This window comes from Miniopterus schreibersii (genome assembly GCF_964146895.1).
Source record: "Miniopterus schreibersii genome assembly, chromosome: 12".
NCBI lineage: Eukaryota > Metazoa > Chordata > Mammalia > Chiroptera > Miniopteridae > Miniopterus > Miniopterus schreibersii.
In genome coordinates this window covers 70,935,091-70,956,308 of record NC_138112.1, presented here as the reverse complement: position 1 = coordinate 70,956,308, position 21,218 = coordinate 70,935,091, and the positions used below count along the sequence as shown (strand labels likewise).

At 59.1% G+C, this 21,218-nt stretch overlaps 1 protein-coding gene across 1 annotated transcript in view; it reads right to left on the bottom strand.

Moving 5' to 3' along the window:
• LRP5 (LDL receptor related protein 5) overlaps positions 1-17,677 on the bottom strand; it is a 74,490-nt gene extending 56,813 nt beyond the window's left edge. The window contains exon 1 of the mRNA XM_081152788.1: positions 17,493-17,677. Within this exon, the coding sequence (XP_081008914.1) occupies positions 17,493-17,583 (91 nt within the window). The 5' untranslated portion in view covers positions 17,584-17,677. The remainder of the gene's footprint in view (positions 1-17,492) is intronic.
• Between the last annotated feature and the right edge of the window lie 3,541 nt (positions 17,678-21,218).

Here is a 21,218-nt window from a genome sequence, read left to right as displayed (position 1 = left end):
CCATGAATTTTATGATAAAATAAGAAACCTCACAAGACACTTGGGCCGGGGTGGGGGCGATGCTTAAGGCGACGTGGAAGCCCCCCCCTGCCCCCGGCCCCGGCAGGGAAGTCATTTCCCCTCTAAGAGGAAATGCGTGAAAAGCGCTGGCCCGCTACACAGTGGGGACACGGAGACATCTGTGCGGTCCCACAGGTGCGTGAGAAGCGGCCCCGGCTCGCAGAGAGGGCCAGTCCCTCCCCTCCAAGTGCAACGTGAGAACCACGCCCCTGACTGCGGGGAACACAGCTCAGGGACCAAGTGGCTGGAGGTTTCTCCCCACCCGCCTCGGACAGTCGCACCCCAGCCTCGCCGACCCTCCGCAATGAGGGTGGAAAGACTGAGGCCCACGCTCGCCCGCAGGGGGGCAGTGCCGAGGCCCGGGCTCCCACCCGCGTTCCCCGGCGCCCGGCTCACACGTGAGCCCTCCTGCGACCAGGACGACCCCAGCCTCAGCGACAGAAGTCCACGTTCGTCTCAGGCTTTTGCCCAACTCGGACGGGCTCTACCCGCTGACACGGCTCCACAGCTGCCCACATGTTCTACAGGAGACCTGACGTTTACGACAATAAAACCCGAGGTTTCCCTAAGCGCGCCGATGTCCAGCCTCTCACGGGAAGCTCAGCAGCCTCGAACCTGCAGGCCTGAGAGGCGGAGCCAGCCCGGGACCCTCCAAACATCTCCAAACGCCCAGAAGACTCCACTCCCCGCCCCACCTTGGCTGAGCAGTCATAGCCCCCCGACGACGCCCCCGTCCAGCCATGCACCTCAGCACCCACTGAGCCAGAGGACACCCCAAATTCTTCCCCCAGTCCCCCTCCATGGATCCCACCAAGGCTCCAGCAGACCCCAACCTCTCTGCCTCGACGCTCTTAGCCCTTCCCACCTCCACAAATCCTCCGCGTCACGACGTCTGGTCCAGGTGAAAGCCCGGGGCCTCCCCAAGCCTGCCCAGCTCACCCCACCTCCCTGTGAATGCGGTATCTGTACCCTCCCCGGGCAGGGCCCACAGCCGGCCACCTCAGGGCGCCGATGGCGATGCCACCCACAGGGCCCCATGCAGAGCAGGGCCTGGCTGCCTAGGGGCTTCTGGGAGAGGCCCCCCTGCCGCCCCCAATTCCAGGGGCCATCACGACAATGATTCACCCCTCAGACTGTGAGCTGCTGACACTGTAAAAATAATGAACGCACAGCATACTCTGCTTCCGATCAGGCAGATGGAGCCAAGGTGGGCACAGAGGACGGCCGGGCCAAGGACAGCCTGCCTCTGCCTACCCAAGGCAGCTCGGCCGTAAAGAGCTTTTCTTACAACCGCAGGGTGGGGAGCTCAGGGCCCACTCAACTAGACGGGCACCTCCTGGGCAGGGCGGGCGGGGGAAGCTTGGAAACAGCTGGAGGAACCTCCTGGAGCCCTGGAAGTTCTACTCTCAACCTGGACTAACAGTGAGCTGGGGCCATTCGTCAGGGCTGCAGGGCAAAGGCCGCCACCTCTCTACCCAACTTCCCAGCCCCAGCCCCGCACAGGGTGGGCGCCCTGCTCCCCACACTTGCCTCCTACCTGCCTGCGGGGGTCCCGGTGCCTCCTCCCACCCCCAGCCTCCTACCCCTGCTCGCCTCCGTCCACGCACCCGCCCAGGCCCCTCAGCAGCCCAGCTCCCGACGCAGCTCAGAGCTCGTCCCCTCGCTCCCGCCTCAGTCACCCCACTCCTGCTGCCCCCCAGCCCCCGGCCAGTCTCTCTAATCCTCACACACACTCACGCGGGCACACGGCCCTCTAGGAAGGCGGCAATTAACCCCGAGGCCCGGCCGGTTTCCAGAGCAGGGACCACATTGCAAAGGTCAGGGAAGCAGGCGAGCAGGAAGCAGCCAGGGTCCAGTTCGGGGGGTGGAGCAGGAAAGAAGAAATCAGTTGCGAAAGATAAAAAGAAACTGCAGTGCCGAGTTTCCGACGTTTCCTACGCCTCAGAGCACAAAGGAGCAGGGCCCGGGCCTCCCGCCTCCATCGCCCAGGGAGGTGGGCTGCGGGTGGGGCCGCGGGACAGGCGGGAGGAGGCCCAGCCCCACCCGCCCTAAGCCGGGCTTTCCTCCGTCACCTCTCAGTGCCACACGTCACCCTACAGACTCTAGACCCGGGGTGGGGAACCTTTTCTCTCCCAGGGGCCATTTGGGTATTTATATCATTTGCGGGCCATACAAATTATCAACTTAAAATTAGCTATGAAAAAAAGCTCCTAGCGAGGCCAGCGTGGCTCAATGGTTGAGCATCAGCCTGGGATCCAGAACATCAAGGTTCGACGCCGGGTCGGGGCACATGCCCGGGTTGCGGGCTCGATCCCCCGTGGGGGCGTGCAGGAGGCAGCCGATCAATGACTCTCTCATCACTGATGTTTTTCTCTCTCTCTCTCTCCCTTCCTCTCTCTGAAATCAATAAAGACACATTTTTTTTAAAAAAGAAAATGAAAAAAAGCGCCTAGATTTACCAAATTTCAAGTCCTGCCTGCGGTTGCCTTGGCAGGGCCAGACCAAATATGGCCCGCGGGCCAGGCGATCCCCACCCCTGCTCTAGACTCAGCCTACTGAGGAGAAAAATCCCAAAAGCAGCTTGCACAAGAATTTACAAGCAGATAAATCTCACCAGACCCCTTCTCAGGAGTGGCTGGGAGCTCACACACTGACCTCAGACTCACACACGAAGCTGGGTCATTCCACCTCTCAGCAGAGGGAGGACACCACCTCCCAGAGGTGATAACTGAAGATGCCACGGGGACAGTAAAAAACTGCTGGCAATGTCATGTGCCACTCTGGGCACCACTCAGCTCACAGTCCAGTAATCGCCTCTCTTCCCAGCTGTAAAGGGTGCCTAGACTGAGGGGAGCACAGTCTGGTGTGTAATTATCATTTTAAAGGCTCTGAGAAGTCCCGCAGTGAGGAAGCCCAGTTCATTTCCTAAATCCCAGGATTTCCCAAATGTATCTGATCACAAATCATTTTTTAGTTTTGACCCAGGGGACACATTTTGAAAAATACCGGCCTAGAGGCAAAATTAAATGGAAAACACAAAAGTAAAATTGAACAGGATGCGTCAGCAGCCACCTAAGCAAAGGCACCATGCGTCCTGGCATGCTGGCGACAGTCCCCCATGGCCTCCGCTCTTTTTCACACACAAGACTGATGTCCACGCAAGCTGGGGGCTGCCTGGGGCCACAGTTCAGCGTCCCACTCTCCCCGTGTCATGTGGCCGCCTTCTGGCCACGGCCGGTAGATATCTGCCTTGAGGAAGGGGCTTCTCCACCTGCAACCATGTGCAACAAACCACCCCAGGTACAAATGACCCAGGAGTGTCCAGGACATCGATCCACACTGCAAAGGAACCATCCCGTCCACCAACAGAGTGCAGAACCAGCATCCCCCCCGCCTCCGCCCAGGACCCAGTACCCTGAGCCCCAGAGCCGGTCAGCGTTGCCTGGCATCCGCTCAAACTCCAGCAAGGGGAGGACTCGCCCCACACCAGGGCCGGTTCCCAGGGCCAAATCACCTTTTCCAAAATCCAGCCCATTAACGGTGGCGGAAACCGGGGTCTGGCCATGGAACACTGCTCAGCAAAGACTTTCCTGTGAGGAAAGTGCTTCTCCCTGAAAGCCGTTTCCCCTCTAAGTATGTTTTAATTGGGCAAATACATATATTTCACTGCAGCGGCCAGGCAGGTGCTGACAGGGGGAGGGGGCAGGCAAGCAGAGGCCCAGGGGCCAGAGAGGACAGGAAGCGGGCGGCCAGGGCTCACCAAAGGGCACTTCTGTCTCTCCCTCGCACACTCATACATGCACGCACACGGGGTCACACTGCACACACATGATCACGTGCACACATGTGATCGCACATGCACCCACTCGCTCTGCAAACCCTCATTTAGCAGCCATGGAATGTTACAACTCCCCGATACCTAGGACTAGTTTGCAAGGAATATGGCATTTGATTTATGTCCGCAAATGTGCGTTTTCTCTAATTAGAAGGTTTGGGGCAGAGCAGGAAAAATATGTATTTCAGAGTCCCAGTTTGACTTGCCAGAAACCAGCCTGTTACTAACATTCTTATTTTCGACAAAATATAGCATTCTGATTACATACCATCTCTGTTCAATGCCTCCCAGCCTGCCAAGCTCCCAGAAGTGGCCCAAGGCCACGGTCCTGGCACCCAGAGTGACTGGGGGGCCCCACGAGGGGGAGCAGGGAACTGACTCTGCTGGTCCATCTTGCTGGAAGGCAAGTGAGTAGCTTTCACCCCAAACCCTGAGGCCCCACCGACACAGGCATTTGGTTCATACCGGAGGCGGGACCACCCGAGAGAGTGGTTCTGACAGCACAGCCCCCCTCCAGGCCTCAGTTTCCACTTCTGTTCAATGAGAAGGTGGAGGTCTGGGCCCAGCACCAAGCTTATTTAAATACATCGGGGGCTCTTCAGCCAATTTCCCTTAGAGATGAAAAAAAACACTTTATAATTCAAATAGCAATTTGGAGGTAGGCACTGGGGCCTTGGTCTGCCGATGTTAGTGCCTCCATGACCCTGAGCCAGTTCCTCGGGCTCTCCCAGCCTCAGTTTCCTCATCTGTATAATGGGGTGGTGATGGCACCCTGTCTCCACAGCAGCTGGAAGGAGTAAATGGGTCCATCGATGATCACTTCTCAGAACCTGCCTGGTCCACCGTAAATGTGCAACAAATGTGAGCTATTTTTACCTAGTAAGTCTAGATGCTTGCATCTCAGGTATTCTAAGGCAGGATGTGCTGATTAAAAAATAAGGATTTCGTTAAAGGCACACCCAAGTACAGCGACTCCTGAGAGAGAGTTCTCATTGGAGGCAAGTACCAAAACCGCCCTGAGCGGAAGCTTGTAGGGTCTCTTAGCAGTCCTTGGAAATCAACCAAGGAGGCACTTCTGAGGGCTGTGTGTGTGTGTGACCATGTGCACACCCGTGTGTTCATGTGTGTGCACGTGTGGTTCACAGCTCTCCCAAGGCGCGCGCGCGCACACACACACACACACACACAATTGGTCTCAATCAAGCAGCAATAGACCAAGCAGCCAAGGAGGGCCTGGGGCCCCGCTGGACTCGGGGACACCCACTCAGTCCTGGAGCCTCTACACTGCATCCTGGAGACCTGCCCTCTGGGCAGGGACCAGCGTTTGATGCCAGGAAGACAAAACTAAGAGGAAAGGCACCAGGTCAGATGCAGGTACCAGACACAGCACCGAGTCCCAGGGTCCACGCCCGCCACGCAGACGCAAACAGTTAGCTCGAGGCCACACGGCAGCCCCCAGGATCCAGAACAAAGGTGTGGACTGCGGGCCCTCTAAGCCACCGCGCTCGAGTTACGGGCACGGGCCAGCAGACCGCCAGCCCCGCCAGTGAGCGGCCCCCGCCCGGCTGGCAGGGACCCGCGGTTTCCAGCGAGGGGGAGAAGCCCCCCCGGCCCCTGGCGGCTCCCCCGGGTGCGCACAGAGGCCTCACTGTTCTCCGCAGAGGCAACCGGAGAGCTGAGCTCACGGCGCTCTGGACCTGGCAGAGGAGAACATCTGGGAAAGGAAACACGTTTCAGAAACAAACATACCTTTGTACCAGCTTTTATTTTCTTTAAGTGTTGCACAAAAATCATAATAATGAAGACGTGCCAAATGTACCAGCATGATGCAAAATCTTTTTATGGGGAAAATGGGGAGGCTCTGCTTTCAAATGATCTCCTGCTCCTGGAAAAAAAGCAGCTACTAGGGGGCTGAGGTCCGCAAGCCATCAGTGCCGGAGCCAAACAATGGCCATGGGGACAGATGGACACCAGCAGATAAAGCTCAAATGTCCTCCCTGTAGTTTGCTTGTAACCTCTCCCCTCCCGGTCCCTGCCGAGGCCTCTCAGGGGCTGACACTCTCTGAGGAGCTGGCACGTCTTGGTGCCAGGCAGGGCCAGCTCCGACGACCGGGGGAACCAAGCTGAGCGCTGGGTCTGGGGGACGGCAGGAATGAGGAGACGCCCATGACTGGGCTCTGCAGGGCCCCAGGGAGCCCTTCCAGTGTGCCGGGGACTCTGCAAACAGGTCCGTGAAGATGAAACAGAATTCCTCAGAGAAAGCCGGACAGGCCCCTGGTCTCCACCTTCCACCTGGGGGGCACCCTTTCCGAGTCGTAGCATGTGAGCTGGCACTTGTCCCTGACATCACTTAGTCCTCAAGGAGGTGGGACTACTGTCAACCCATTTTACAGACAAGGAGACTGATGCACAAGGGGACCAGGTAACCAGCCCAGTCACACTCAGCTGATTAGTGACCAGGTTCTTTCCAAAGTACTTAACACTCATTCATTTTGCCTAATGGGGCAATCGAATGACCCCATCTCGGTGCAGAAGGGTGGGACACGGAGCAGCACCCAGGCAGTGGACCGCCCCCCAGGCCTGGCGGTGACCCTCCACATGCCCAGGAGGAGGCATGGCCCACAGCCTATCTGGGTCACCTCAGGACTGTGGCCTCCCACCGCCTGACCACACACCATCGTCCTGTCCAGGACACCCCCTGTCCTCAGGAAGACGCTCTCGCTCATCTCAGGGGCGCCCACCCCAAGCCCCCACCTGCCACAGTGCGCAGGAAAGATGACTGTGCATAACACCAGGCAAGGTCTAGTCCTCCTCAGACTCAGTGTTCCCATCTGTAGGATGGGGCCATGGACATACCAAGCACTAAAGCCACACAGCAACCATGAGGCGAGAGGCCACACTGCCTGGGGACACCCTTTCTGAGGACCATGTGGGTGCCTCAGGGCTTTACACGTGGAGCTATGTCTCTTACATGACAGGGCCTAGAGCTCCTGAGGGAGCACCCGCCTTTCACGGGCTTACTCTGCAAACCCACATCCCCATTCTGAGCCCCAAGACCTGGGCATCCTCCAGTCCCGGCACTCAGCTTGGTTCCCAGGAAAATCGGAGCTGGTCCTGGGTGCTGAACTTTGCACCCACATGGACACTCAGAACTGAGAGGTGCCAGCGGCCCCGGAGACACAGAGGCATCCCTGACCCGGGCTGGGGTGAAGGTCAAAACAGTGGAAGGAGGCAGGCGGCAGGAGGGGGCAGAGCTGCAGGGAGTGAGGTGCCACGCTTTCCCAAGAGGGGAGACCCATCCAAGCAGCAAACAGCCAGGGTCCAGGAGGCAGCAGGCAGGGAGGGGGGCCCCCCCTCACAACCCTCGCCTTGGTGCACACTGCTGGCCCCGGGGGGGCAGTGCATGCTGTCCTAGACAGGGCCCGTGCCTGCCTGGTGCTCCGCCTGTTCCCAGGAGCCTAGTTCAGAGCCGGGCACACTGGAGTGAGTCGGCTCACACCTGCTAGCAGCTTAAATTACTCCTGGGCTAGAGGCAACAACAGGAAATCAGGAAGGCAGGCGCCTGCCCAGCCCTCAGGAGGCAGGTCCCACCTGGGCTCATGGCCAGAGGGGGGGGGCGGGGGGGCTCAGAGCTCAGGGCTGCACCCTCCACGGTAACAGCCGTGGCCTGGCACCCGGCCTGGAGGGCAGCAGCTCCCACTCGGAGCACCTACTGGGTACAGAGCCCGGTCAGCAGCCCAGAGGAAAGGCACTGACCACCCGAGGGCTGCCTGGGCTCCCTCCTCTGCCTGCAGGGGGGAAGCTGACAGGGTGGGAAGGGGAAGGGCACAAGGACAGGCTGCCGGATGCACGGAGAATGGAAAGGGGAGAGCGGCTGGTCGGCCCTGAGAGAGGAGGCCCTGGCCCTGCGAGTGGGCCAGGCTGGCTCATGAGCCGGCTGTTAGAAGAAAGCGACGGGGAAAGGAGGGTCCCTAACAGAGTCCTCTGAGAAGGGGGACGCAGAGGTGCACTGGCAACGCTACGAATAGACGGGGGCCTCCGATGCAGCCCAGCAGGAAGGCCTGCTGGCCACACCTGCCGGCAGAGGCCCGGGGAGGGGCCCGCAGACACCCGCCCCTGCTCCCCTGCCACAGGGCTGCAGAGCCCACCCCACCGGGCCTCCAGCTGCCGAACAAACGCCGTTTCAGCAGGCACGGGAGCAGGCTCGGTCCTGGAGCCATGCGGCTCCACGAAGCAATTAGGCAACTAACGCAACTCGCTGCTTCTCCTAACTGGACGTGGAGCTACAGGGGTCCGAGCTGAGACGGTTTCCTCCAGGATACTTTTCAGCTGAGCTGAGCCTGATTCCAGGGCCCCCCAGGGCTGCCTCCTCAGAGGACAACAATTACAGCTGCCGAAATAACCCTAAGAGTTAATAATTACTGAGCGCACACAGGCAGCCCACGCCTCGCCCCCTCGCGACCTCAGCCTGTCCGTGTGGAGGGGGAGGCGCTGTGATGACACCCCAGCAGGTGAGGACACTGAGGTCCGGAGGGTTAATTCGCCCGCCCGCGGCCGCGGAGCCCGGTGGAGCCGGGAATGTGAGCCAGGCCACGACAGGTGGCGGGGCCCCGGATTCCAGGCCCGGGCTGGGCGGGCGGCCCCGGCTGGCTGCTGGGATTCCTCCGGCAGCCCCTCAGCTGTTCACAGCAAACATGGGGGGGCAGCGGGGAAGGAGGCTGGGGCTCGGCGTGGCCTCAGTCCACGGTGCCCAAGACGGCGGCCCCACTCGGAGGCGGGCGCTGGGCGTGGCTGCTGGGAGGAAGCACACCCAAGCCAGGGGCACCGCATGGGGCGGCCGTCCGAGTGCCCGCCGGCGGCCGAGCTGGCCTTGGGGGCTACAGACGGGCAGGAATGGCACTGTCCTCTTCACGCCTACGAAGAGCGGGAGGGGCACTTCAACCACCGTCCCTGTCCCCGGTCACGGATTGGGACGTGTTCCTAATGCAGTGCCCCCTCCTGCTTCACCACCCTGCTCGGCTGGCACAGCCAGTGAAGCTCAGAAAAACCCTGAACCTCCTCGGTCCCCCACAGAAAACACAGCACCCTGAGATCCCAGCCGTCGGGGGAGAGAGACCCCAAGCCCCTATGGTGGTTGAAATTGGATTAGAGATTGCCAGCCCAGGGTCCTGGGAAACTCAGCCCCACGGGACCACAGTCAGGCGGTTCCCTAACACGATCCCCTAGGCACAGGGGTCCCACCTTCGCCACACTCCATCCTGGGAGATGCAGGAGCCAGGGTTGGGAAGGCAACTGATCCACGAGTCTCTCTCACATTGACGTTTCTCTCTCTCCCCCTCCCCCTCTCTGAAATCAATAAGCATGTCCTCAGGTAAGAATTTACTAAAATAATAAGCTACCCCTCACTCAGACACCTGCCCTGTGGTTATTAACTCAAAGCGCCAAAGCCTTACTTTAGTATGAACATTTGCTGCACGTCACTTCTGCTTTTCTGCACGACTGAAAACATCTATACAGAGTTTTTTGAAAAATGATAAAATGGCTAGTGAAGGACATGGGTGCCAGCCCCACCACGACACCGCGGAGGATCTGGGCCGTGGGAGGTGGGTGGGTATGAAGCGAACCCAGGACCTCACGATCCAGGGAGTTTGGGAGGCACTGGGTTCCTTTAGGCCAGCGGCAGGCTCAGCCCAAACCCCCGAAACACGGGCCCTCGCTGGGGGCAGGGGTCCCGCCCTCGGCCCCACACAGCAGGACGGATGTTGGACAATCTGGGAAACAGCCGGTCTGGTTTCGGGGTGGGGGTGGGGCAGGAGCTCACGACACAGCAGGTTTAGGGGCCAGAGGAAGTAAGTCTGGGTAAGATTTGTCCCTGGACAGACGAGGCCTCGGGAATCCTCGAGACAGCTACTGAGCGTCCACCCCGCAGCAGACACCATGCCAGAGGCGGAAGGACAGGATGAGGCCTCTGTCCCCAAGGCCCTCTCAGGCTGGGTGGGCCATGGAAGGTTCCGGACTCCGGGATGGATCTGGCCGGAGCAACGCTCACTCAGGAGCAGGGCGGGGGCTAAAGCCAGCTGGGGGGCAGCAAGGAACCCAGGTGGGCGGAAAGCTCCAGCCTGGACGCTGAGAAACCGGTGTCATTTTCTGGGAAAGGGAAGAACACGATGAAATGTGTTTCAGAAAAATTAATCTGGCCAGAGTGTTACATAAATGGGCAAAGGGAAGGTTCTAGAAAGGAGGCCAAGCAGAAGCTGATGGCCTCCACTCCCACCTTGTCTCCCACAGCAAGTCCGGGGCGGGAGGGGCAGGGGCTCCGGGGCAGAGGGAACGAGCGCAGGACCCGAGATGGGCCTGGGCCCAGGACACAGAGAAAGAACAGGCGTCAGAGGTCAGAGTCAGCTCCGCGCCTCCAGCCTGAGTAAGGAGGCCCCTGGGGAGGCCGGGACAGCGCCCCCACACCCAGATTCCCCCACTCAGTCTCCTTCAGGTAACCAAGTTCACATGGGGGGAAGTTTGGGGAACTGGCCTACCCCCCACAAAAGCACGTCTTGCTTCCAAGCCACCCTGCAGTGAGGACATCCCCTGGACTCCCATCACCCAGCTCGGCTGGTCCTCCCAGGGCGAGCCGAGCAGAGGGTCTGGAAGGCACCCAGGCACGGGGCTGACGCGCTCTGGCCCGGCCACGAGCCCAGGCGGCTTTTAATGCCCCATTGAGCAATTTCCTGAGAGCTCTGCTGGGCAGGTACCGCCTCCCATCTGGGCTAATGGAGGGGTGCAGCCTGGGGAAGGAATTAAAGTTGCTCACATTTTGTTCTGGAATGAACCAGGGGAGGGGAGCCGTGATTTACGCGGTAATTATATTTGCCTTCGGGTAACGCTGAAATTAGCTGCATTAGCGCTTATTTCCTGAGCAGACTGGCAGGAGCGTCTGGGGCAGCCCAGCACAAACGTCACCCCTGAGTCCCTCCAGGTGCCGCCAGAAACCACGAATGTGGAGGCCGCAGATGAATGTACGTCCACAGCCAGAGCCCGGCTTACTCCTCGGAGGGCACTTCTAAAGTCCAGCCCTCGGACACCTGTTCGGTGTCACCATTTACTGCACCCGGATCAAAAGATCAAAGGATGGAACCCGAGAGGCTCACTCTGAAGTTTATCACAAAAGAGTCAACACAAATCTTTTTTGAAAAGAACAATGGTGGGGGAACAGCACAATCCATCTCAAAATACACTGCGATGCCGCACAGATTAAAACCACGGCGCGCGGCCACAGAGAGGCGCCCACAGGTCCGGGATAACAGAAGGTTCCAGAGTCAACAGCCAAGCGTCGGTGGACATGGCACATGAAAGAGTGACCTTTTCAACAAATGGGGATAGGCTGGGCCATTCCGGTAAGGCGTTGGGATCGCTCCCTGTCCGCTGACTAGTAGGGGACACCAGGGACAGTTCAGATCCCTACCTCACACCGCACACCCCCTCAAAAATCAGACCGAATGTCTGAATGTAAAACACAAAACAGTAACAGCAGAAAAGTCTGACAGTTTTGATAACATAAAGCTTGTTAATGTCTTTGTGATAATAAACGACAGAAAACAAAGAGGAAGGACTAACTACAGACCAGAACAAAAGTCTGGGAAAAATATATATAACAAAGAATTAACATTCACACTAAGTAAACAGCTCCTACAAACCAATAAAAAAGATAAACAATTCGACAGAAAAGTGGGCTAACGTAAGAGTCGGCAGTATACAGAAAAATAAACACAAAGGGCCAAACAGCCAGTCATGATGCAAGTGCAAATCAAAAGGTGTTATAATTTTTAACCAAAGCTGTTTTAAAAAATAGAATCTGGGCACTGCCAGCATTGGCGAGGATACGGGGGAGCACGCCCTCTCAAGGGTGCCTGGCCGGGTATAAACTGGTGCAGCCCTTTTGGGGGAATTTGTCAGCAAATTCCCCCAAACCTAGGAGTGGGTCTTCTCCCAGACGAGGAATGTATCCTACAGACACGTGTACCCCATGCACAGACGTCTGTGAGCGGTGGTGGTGTTCGCTGTCGCGTGCCCTGCGATAGCAACGCAGCCGGGAAGAACTAAACCGCCCGGCTGGGCGAAAGTCGTGAGATATGACATGCCCTCACTATGAAATAGCTCTGGGCTTTCAAAAAGCATGAAGATCTGCCCTGGCCGGTGTGTCTCAGTGGTTAGAGCACCGGCCCCAACGCCAAAGGGTTGCAGGTTCGATCCCCAGCCCTGGTTGGGAGGCAACCGGTAGATGTGTCTCTCTCACATCAACGTTTCTCTCTCCCGCCCTCTCTCTTTCTCTCTCTCTCCCCCTCCTTCCCACTTAAAAATAATTAAGTAATAAATGAATAAAAAGGATGGAGCTCTAAAAGATACAGAAAATGTATCTGATACGTCAGCAAGTGACTAAGACAGGCCATGAAAGGAGAGGCAGAGAGCGGCTGGGCGCATGGCAACCGCAGGCGTTGGAAACAATGTAACACGTTCAACTATGTGTTGAAGGTCTGGTCACCTGAGAGGAGAAACAGAACCAGCAATAAAAACAGACACCTCCCCGCCGAGAGAAGCGCCAGGGTGAACGTCTAAGCTGCTGAGCCGTCCTCATGTATGTCTTGCATTTAAATACACGCCTGTTTTTGTCAAAGACAGTGGCCAACGGGCACGTGGAAAGATGCTCAGCTCATTAGTCACGAGGAAAGTGCAACTTGAAACCACAACACGGTAGCGCTTCACACCCGCCAGGATGGCCTGAGGCAGCAAGGAAGGGGCGGCCGGTGTTGGCCGGGAGGTGGAGGAACTGGGGCTCTTGCTGGTGGGAATGGAAAACAGTGTGGCCGCTGTGGGAGACGGTTTGATGGTTGCTCGGAAAATTAAGGACAGAATTACCCTGTGACCCAGCAGCTCCAAACGTGCAAGCAGGGTCTCCACACCCACGTTCGCTGCAGCGTTAGTCACAGTAGCCAAAGGTGGAAACGACCCACGTGTCCGTCGACGGATGGATACACACAGCAAGCCCTACCCACACCATGGAATATTATTCCAACGCGAAAAGGAGCGGCGCTCCCACACACGCTCCAGCTCGGATGACCCTCCACGACATTACGCTAAAAGAAATAAGCCGGACACAAGAGGGCAAAGAGTGTATTACGGCTCCACAAATATGAGGTCCCGAGAACAGGCTAATTCAGTGACACAGGGAAGGAGATCGGAAGTTACCAGGGGCTGCAGGCCCGGGGAGAGTCACAACTTAGTGGACACAGTTTCTATTTGGGGTAATAAAAAATTTTGGAAACAGATGGTGGGGACGGTTGCACAACACTGTGAATGTAGTTAATGCCATTGAACGGTACACTTAAAAATGGTTAAAATGGCAAATTTTGTTATATATATTCTACCACAATAAAAAAAAAAAAAGTGGTTCTAAATTTAAAATAATCAATAGGAAAGGGGACAGTAGATCCCCAGGTAGTTTTAGAGCCAGCCCATTTCTCCAGGATGAACCCACCCAGCAGCCCGCTACAGGGCACACTGTGGGTGGGGCTGTGCCATGCCAGGCCTGAGAGGGACACGGGGACAGTTCTGGGCCTCTGCTCGAGGGATGGGTCCCTGTCAGGTGGCACCAGGCAGAGCCCGCGTGGCCAGACACCGGGGGGACCCGGGGCGGGCTCTGTGCGAGACTGCAGCTGCTCCGCACGTCAGCACGTGGACTGCGCCGTCCCCGGGACGGCCCCACAGGGGGACTGTCTCCAGCAGACACACCACCACTCTCTGAGCAAGGGTGTCAGCAGGCCCCGGGGCACGGGGCTGGACGGCGCCCCCTCCCCTCCGAGCTCCCCATTCTGTGTGTCCGTGGCAGCAGGCGAGGCCTCACAAGCCAGTAACACCCAGTTCCTCTCGGGGCTCCTGCCACACTGACCATGGCACTGGGTCCACCTCCCAGAGGCCCAGCTCCGGAAGGCCAGCACCGGCCCCCGGCTTGTCCCCGCGGTTCCCTTCACCATCAGCTGTCACGTCTCTGACCCAGGGCAGGAGGATCTAAGGACTGATCTGCCCATATCCTGGCCCAACTTAAAACAGCTTCCACCGTCCAAGCCCTGCTGGGACATCACGGCCCACGCCCAACACGATCCATCTATCGGCAGGTGAGTGACGCAAAATGCGCTCCACCCACTCGACGGAAGATGGGCCAGCCACAAAAAGCAGCGTGGCTGGGCCCCGAAACCCTGACGCTAAAGAAGAGAAGCCACACACCATACGGTTCCACGCACACAGACAGTCCACGGAGACAGCAAGCAGAGTGGAGGCTGCCGGGGGGGGGGGGTACAGGAAGTCACTGCTTAAGGGGTACAGAGGTTTGTTTTGGGTGCTGAAAATGTTTTGTAACTTGATAGACATGGTGGCTAACGATACATTGTGAATGTACTAATGCCACTGAATTATACACTTTAAAATCAATGATTTTATGTCATGTGTACTTCATCTCAATTAAAAAAAAAAAAGTCAACACCTTTCACCTAGGAAAGATCTGACTCCAGCCTGCGTTTCCTATCCCCCTGGACCAAAGTCTTCCGGAAGCTTCCATCACCTGTGGCTCACATCCAGCCTCTTTCAACGGAGACCACCTGGTCCGCGACGGGGGCCCCTGGGCCCAGCTCTCCCCTCGCTGCAGTGACGGAACGCCCGACGGCACAGGCTGGGCCTCACCTGCCCTTCCACCCCTTTTGTCCCCAGCATTCACACAAGTGCCCAAGAGCAACATCAGCTACAGTAGGAGCTGACACAGTGCCAGGCTGCTGTTACTGAATTCCTGATAGGAAATATTATTACCCCATTTTACAGAAGAGAAAACTGAGTCACACAAAGGGGGGAATCAGATGTCCAGCTCCCCACTAGGGCTTCGTGTCCACGCTATTAACCACCCCGAGCCACTCCACTCGGTGTCAAGCGATAAATGAGTCAGACAGCAAACTAGACATCCAAGGTCACACACCCAGAAAAACCCAGAGTGTACAACAGCTTCTAGGCCTTCCAGGCCAGAAAGGTCAAGGACCCGGTTACACAACAGGAACTGCATGCGGCTCTGCCATCACCCGTCCTTCACTTGGGACAGGGATGGTGCTAAGGGTTTCACACACGGCCTTTAATGCTCCCAAACGCCCAGGGTCGGGGGCACCAGGTGAGGACACTGGACACACAGAAGTACGTCGTCCAAAGTCAACCAGCTGCTGAGCATGTAAACCAGGCTGGCCTGACCCCAGAGCCCCTGCTCAGCCCTGACTGTACCCCCCGCCTCCCCAACCAGTGTGCAAATTCTGCTGAATGCCTGAGCGGTGACACAGTGCAGCTGAAATTAGACGGGTTCCAAATACGACAGGATCTCCACAGCAAGTGTGGGACCATATGGATTGACTGGGTAAATTCTTGGATCCAAACGGGAGGGTTCCAGGCACATGGGCCCTGCTCTGGGAAGCAGACGGCCCTTTGCGGGAGGACTCTCTCAGCAGACTATACACAACATTTAGTTAAGACCCACGAGCGGGCCCCTCCCCGTGGGCCAGGCCCTGGGCATCTGTAGTAACCTCTGTGGGGGTCCCGGACAGGCTGGGCCTGGAGCAAGTGCCATGGGGCCATTGGGGAGCAGACTGGGCCATTCCCAGCACCGGGACCACAAGAACAAAGGCACTTGCATGGGCTCAGAGTTTCAAATTGCAACAGGAAGCAATCAGGAAAAATCATTAGCTACCAACTCACTGGCTTCCCTTCGGACAGAGGCATAAATCGAGCACAGAAATCAGGGACAGCCCCGGTGGCTCTGCAGAGATGCCACCTGGTCCTTCCATTTTAGGCCTGGGTCACACACCGGCCAGGCCGCCGAAAACCTCGTGCTCACACGCTCCCTAATGTTAAAATCATCCGCTCTGTTTTTGCCTCACACACCACCGAGCTCCACACACGGATGTGACTCTTCTCCTGGGGGGGCTCGAACAGCCACTCGCCTCCAGCAACATCGCCCCCCAAAAGGCACAGGAAATCCAAAACTCCAACGAAGCGCAAAGCAACAGAGCCGGCTGAGAAACCCCACCTTTAAAACAAACATCTTCCCAAAAAAAAAAAAAAACACACAAAAAAAACCCTTTGCCTCCTAGATCCAGGCATTTCCGGGAAGGGAAGGAGCAGCGTTGGCCTGAACTACCCAGAGACTGTCATTGTTTATCATCACCTCATTCTCCTAGTATCAGACACGGCCAAAACACGCAAAAAAAACGCTCCTGAGAGAGAGAAATTTGGGGAGGAACTGCCAACAGTCTCTAGACTTGGACTGGGGGGAGCGGGGGCAGGGAGACTTGAGGAAACCATCCCTTCTTGGTTCCCCCCAAACCTCAATGTAGGGGCCGCATGCAGCACTGGGCATGTGACCACAGAGCCAGGCTGGGACACCTCCCTGAAATGTCCACACTGGGAACAGGCAGGGAGACAGCTGTTTGCCTTAAAGAGGCCCAGACAAAGGGACCGAGGTTCCCCAGCCCCCCCCCCAAAAAAAACCACCAGCAGCAGAACTGCAGCCCCCGGGCAGAGGACTCCAGGCCGCGTCCACTTGCCCAGCCACACTCCAGGAAAACAACACTCACGTCCCAGGATGATTTAGGTAGCGAGAGACTTGCTTCAAAAACCACATGGCAATCTCCAAATTAAAAGAACATGTGTAGCGTTTCACAGGCGCTTAGGTTCCCTAAGCCCTCCTGACCTCAGCTCCACCCCTCGGGACACGCCAAAAGTGGCAGAGACAGATCCACAGCCCTCCTGGGGTCTCCCCAAGGGTGTGCACAGCTCAGGCACGAGCTCTGGGCCCCACCACGCGCGCTCTGGAACCTCGCGCCCCCCCCGGGGGGCCCCCAGCGGCCTCAGGGGTGGGCACGGGCGGGGGGGCGCTGTTTGGGGCCCCGGTGGCCAGACGGGTCGTTAAGGCACCTGGCAGGTGTCAGTCCGCCTGGAAACCGCCGGCCAGCAGCGCCGAGGCGAGGCCGGCGCAACAGGCCGGCGCCGGGTCTCAGAACTTTCTCTGCAACTTCAGCCAGTTCCCGGAGCTCGCAGGCCGGGCGCGCGGCCTCGGGAACGGGCGCGCCCGGGAGTTCCCGGCGCAGGGCGGCCAGGCCCGTCCGCGGGCCGACGGTCCTCGCCCCGAGCCCGCCGGCGGGGCCGGGTCCCCGCGGGCCCAGCACGGCCTCGCCCGCCGGCTTCGCGCGGGCGCCCTTCCGAGCGCGCCCCGGGGCCCGGGCAGGTGAGGACCCGCCCGCGCCGCACCTGGCAGGGCCGGCGCCGCCCGCGCGCCCGCCTCGCCCGCCGCCCCGGGACGCCCCGGACCCGGCCCCGCGGCCCCGGGAGGGGCCCGGACGGCGCAGACAAAGGGCCGCGCGCGGCACCCGGGCGGCGGGGCCCGCGGGGGGCGGCGGGGCCCCCGCGGCGCGCGCCCCAACTCGCCCCCAAGTTGCAAAGTCGCTCCCGCGCGCCGCGCACTTGGCCGCGGGCCGCCCGGGCGCCGGGGCCATTGTCCCCGCGGCCCGCGCCCACCTACCCGCGGCGGGGGCCAGGCTGCAGCAGAGCGCGAGCAGCAGCAGCGGCGGCGGCGAAGGCGGAGGCGGGGGCCGCGGCGGCGCCGCCTCCATGTCGTCCGGGGCCGGCGGGCCCGCGCCGCGCTCACTCGGGCTCCATGGCGCGGCGGCTCCGCGCGCGGCTCCGGGCGCTGCCGCCTCCCCTCGGGCGCCGCGGGCCAGGACGACGCGGGAGGAGGGCGGAGCGCAGCGGAAGCCGCGCCGCGTCCCCGCCCCCCGCCGCCGCCGCCGCCGCCCGCGCCCCCCGCGCCGACGCGCCCTCCCGCGGGCGCCCCCCGGAGCCGGCCGGCGGCCAGGCGGCCGCTGCGCGCGGCCCCGGCGGCCTCCCCGCGCCCCCGCCTCCCCGGGGCCGGCCGCCCGGGCGCCTCCGGGCTCGGGGTCGCGCTCCCGCTTCCACCCCGCGGCGCCCGGGGGCAGCCGAGGCCCGCGAGCAGGTGTGTCACCTGTAGGGCGGCCAAGACCTGGCCTTTACCGGCGGGTAAACTGAGGCACGGGGCGGGGCGGGGCCTGGGGGGCGCGCAGTGCGGCGATTTGGGGGACTGGGCGTCAGGGGGCCCGGAGCCAGGTCCGTGCGCTTTCCCGCGACCGCAGCCTCCAGGGCGGGGCCGGGCCGGGCAGCCCGGGGGCACCTCTACCTGCGTCGGCGCAGGGACCGAGCCCCTAGGTGGGCCCAGCTGCCTTCGCCCACTGAGCAAGCAGGCGCCGAGCCCCGTCTCCCCCGCTCTGTGCCCACCTGAGCGTCGATCCACCGGACGCTCAGGGCCCAGGAGGGGCTGCGAGGGGCCGCGGTTCAAACTCTGGCTCTAGAGCCATGTGTGCCTCGGGCGGGTCTCACTGTAACCTCCCCCCCGCCGCACCCTTTCCTCCCGCCAGAGGAGGGCCCGCGGTGCCCGCCCCGCAGGTGAGCGGGACCAGCGGCCACACACCAGCTGGGTGCTCGGGGCCCAACATCATGTGCGTATTGGTGACAGTTTCCAAAGCTCGGCAGAAGGGCTCTGTCCCGCCGGGTTTATATTCGAGGGAGGCAGACAAGCAAACACAAGAAGACGGGTAAATTTAAAGCAAACAGGCAAGAAAGCCCCAAAACACCATCCGCAGACTGTGAGGAAGGCGGTGAAGAAGGGGCGCAGTGTCCGGGGAATCCTGACTTAGGCTGTGGGGACGTTTGGCACAGGAGCAGGGACAGGCAAAGGGTGCAGCCAGCTGGGCCGGGGTGGCTCAGACCTGGGTACGGGTTCAAGATTTACCAAAGCACCCTGGCCAGTGTGTGGTTCGAGCGTCAGCTGGAGCACCCAAGGGTCCCAGGTTTGACTCCCAGTCAAGGGCGCGGACCTGGATTGCAGGTTCCATCCCCAGCCCGGAGACAACCAACCGACCGACGGGTCTCTCTCACATCAATGTTTTTCTCTCTCTCTCCCCCCCCCTTCCCTTCCACTCTCTCTGAAAATCAATGGAAAAAATATCCTCAGGTGAGGATTGGAAAAAAAAAAAAAAAAGATTTATCCAAAGAGCCGTGGGGAGCCATGGTAGGTGTTTAAGTAGTAAAATCCTTGCTGATTTCTCCCTCACACCCTCTGCCCAACCCCAGTAGCACATTCTGTTGCCTCCACTTTCTAAACAGACGCAGACCTCCAGCTCTCACACCTCCACTGTCACCACCCTGGTTGGGGTCCCCTCTCACCCCCCGTGGGTCTCCTGCTTCCCACCTTGACGCCTTCAGTCTAATCTCGCAGCAGCCAGAGTGAGCATGTTAAAACACGTCGGATCACACCCTTCCTCTGCTCAAGGACCTTCTATGGCTCCCATATCAGTCAGAGTAGAAGCCAAAGGCCTGATGATCAGGTGGGCCGCCTACTGGGCCTGCACTGCCCACACCTCTCCCTTTATCCCTCCAACCTCCATACGCAGCCTCCTTCCTCTGCCTCACCCTGCTCCAGACACAATGGCCTGCGGGCTGGTCCTCAGACACACCAGGCGCATTCCTGCCTCAGGGCCTTTGCACTTGCTGGTCTCTCTTCTGGAGCTCTTTTGTCCTAGATATCCACAAGGTTCACTTCGTCACATCTTCATTTCCTCAGCGAGGCCTCCCCTGACTCCCTTTGAAAATTGCAAACCAGGCACCGCCACCTCCAACACCCGCCCAGGCCAGCACTCCCTGCGCCATTCCTCTGCCTTACTTTTTCCCTTTGCACTGACCCACTGACCAACAGCTGACAAACTGTTGACTTCTCTTTCCTCCCTCCACGGGAATGGGAGCTCCAGGAGAACAGAGACTTTCATTGGTTTTTTCCCCTGAGCCTAGACCAGGGCCTGGCACATAGCAGGTGCTCAATAAATGTTTGTTGAATGAATGGAGTGGAAAGATCTGATTTACATTTTTAAAAGGAGCACTCTGGCTGCTGAATGGGGGGACAAGACTGCCAGGAGGGAAGAGGGGATGCAGGTGACTGGTCAGCAGGTTGGTACCATGGTAGCCGCAGCCAGGAGAGATGGCAGCTTGGACGAGTGGCCGGGGGGGGGTGGGGTTCAGGAATGGCCAGAAGGGGTTGGGTTCAGGGTGCTTTAGGAAGAGCAAATGGGCCTTGCTAAGGGCACTGGCTGTTGGGGTGAGGGAAGGGGGCCCAGGCTGGCCCGCCATAGGGGCTCTGCTGGTGGACACCTTACACAGCTGGGCCCGAGTTCAGCAAGTCAAGGTTCTTTTTTGTTTGTTTTGTTTTGTTTCCCAGATTTGTTAGATTTTCAATAAGAACATGGAAATCCCAATCATCCCTTCAACAAAATTTAAAACACAGAAAGTGAAATTAAAAGAATTCTACAGTAAATTATTTTTATTAAAAAAAAAAAAAAGGTAATTGTGAACATATAAACAAGCCTGGAGGGCACTACAGTGCAGTGGAAAAGCCAGGGTCTAACTCTGAGAAGCTGGAGAGCCGATGGTTAAAAGTAAAATGAACCAATAATATAAAAACAGGACTTGGGACTCTTCTTTCTCAAGGAGGGAGATGACAAGCTTGAATGCTCAGAATGGGTAAATAGAGAAGAGGCCGTTTAAGTCGGGGGGTGGGGAGGCTGGCAGCAGCTCCCGGGGTTCCCTGGGGTCTCCTGTGCCAACTCTCAGTTCTGGAGGGACCACCAGAGACCGCCCCAGAGCGAAGGGACTGTCCCCCAGGTCTCCAGGCCTCAGAGCAGGATCCAGGTGCCTGCCTCTGCTCAGGACTTTGAGAAAAGTCACTTTCTGAGAACAAAAGAAAACTAATCAGTCGTTTATTCTGCAGCATTCTGATATCACGAGGGCAGCAATTTTTAGACCCTCCACTAGTGTAAGAAGGCACCGGAGAAGGCGCTAAGCCCCCGCTTCCCCGCAAGGCCGCCGCTTTCCTTGGGCCCGGCGGGAGACGTTCACTCTCAGCTCCTTCCTCAGACGCAGGCTCCGTCCCGGGGAAGTAGCGGGGGCTCGGCAGCTGTCAGATGGAATCGTTTCCGGGGACATGGGCTCCACTGGGGCCCATTTAGGGCCCACCAGAGGAGGCCACCTCAACCCCATGACACTCGGGGAAAGTGCCTCTTTGGTCTCCCTCCCAGGCTGGAACCTGCTGACTCTGGAGAGTTATTCTGGGCACTGGAGCCCTCCTGCTGGCCAGGCCCTGTGGGCAGAGGTGTGCCCCGGGCTCCGGGCATTCCCGACTCTG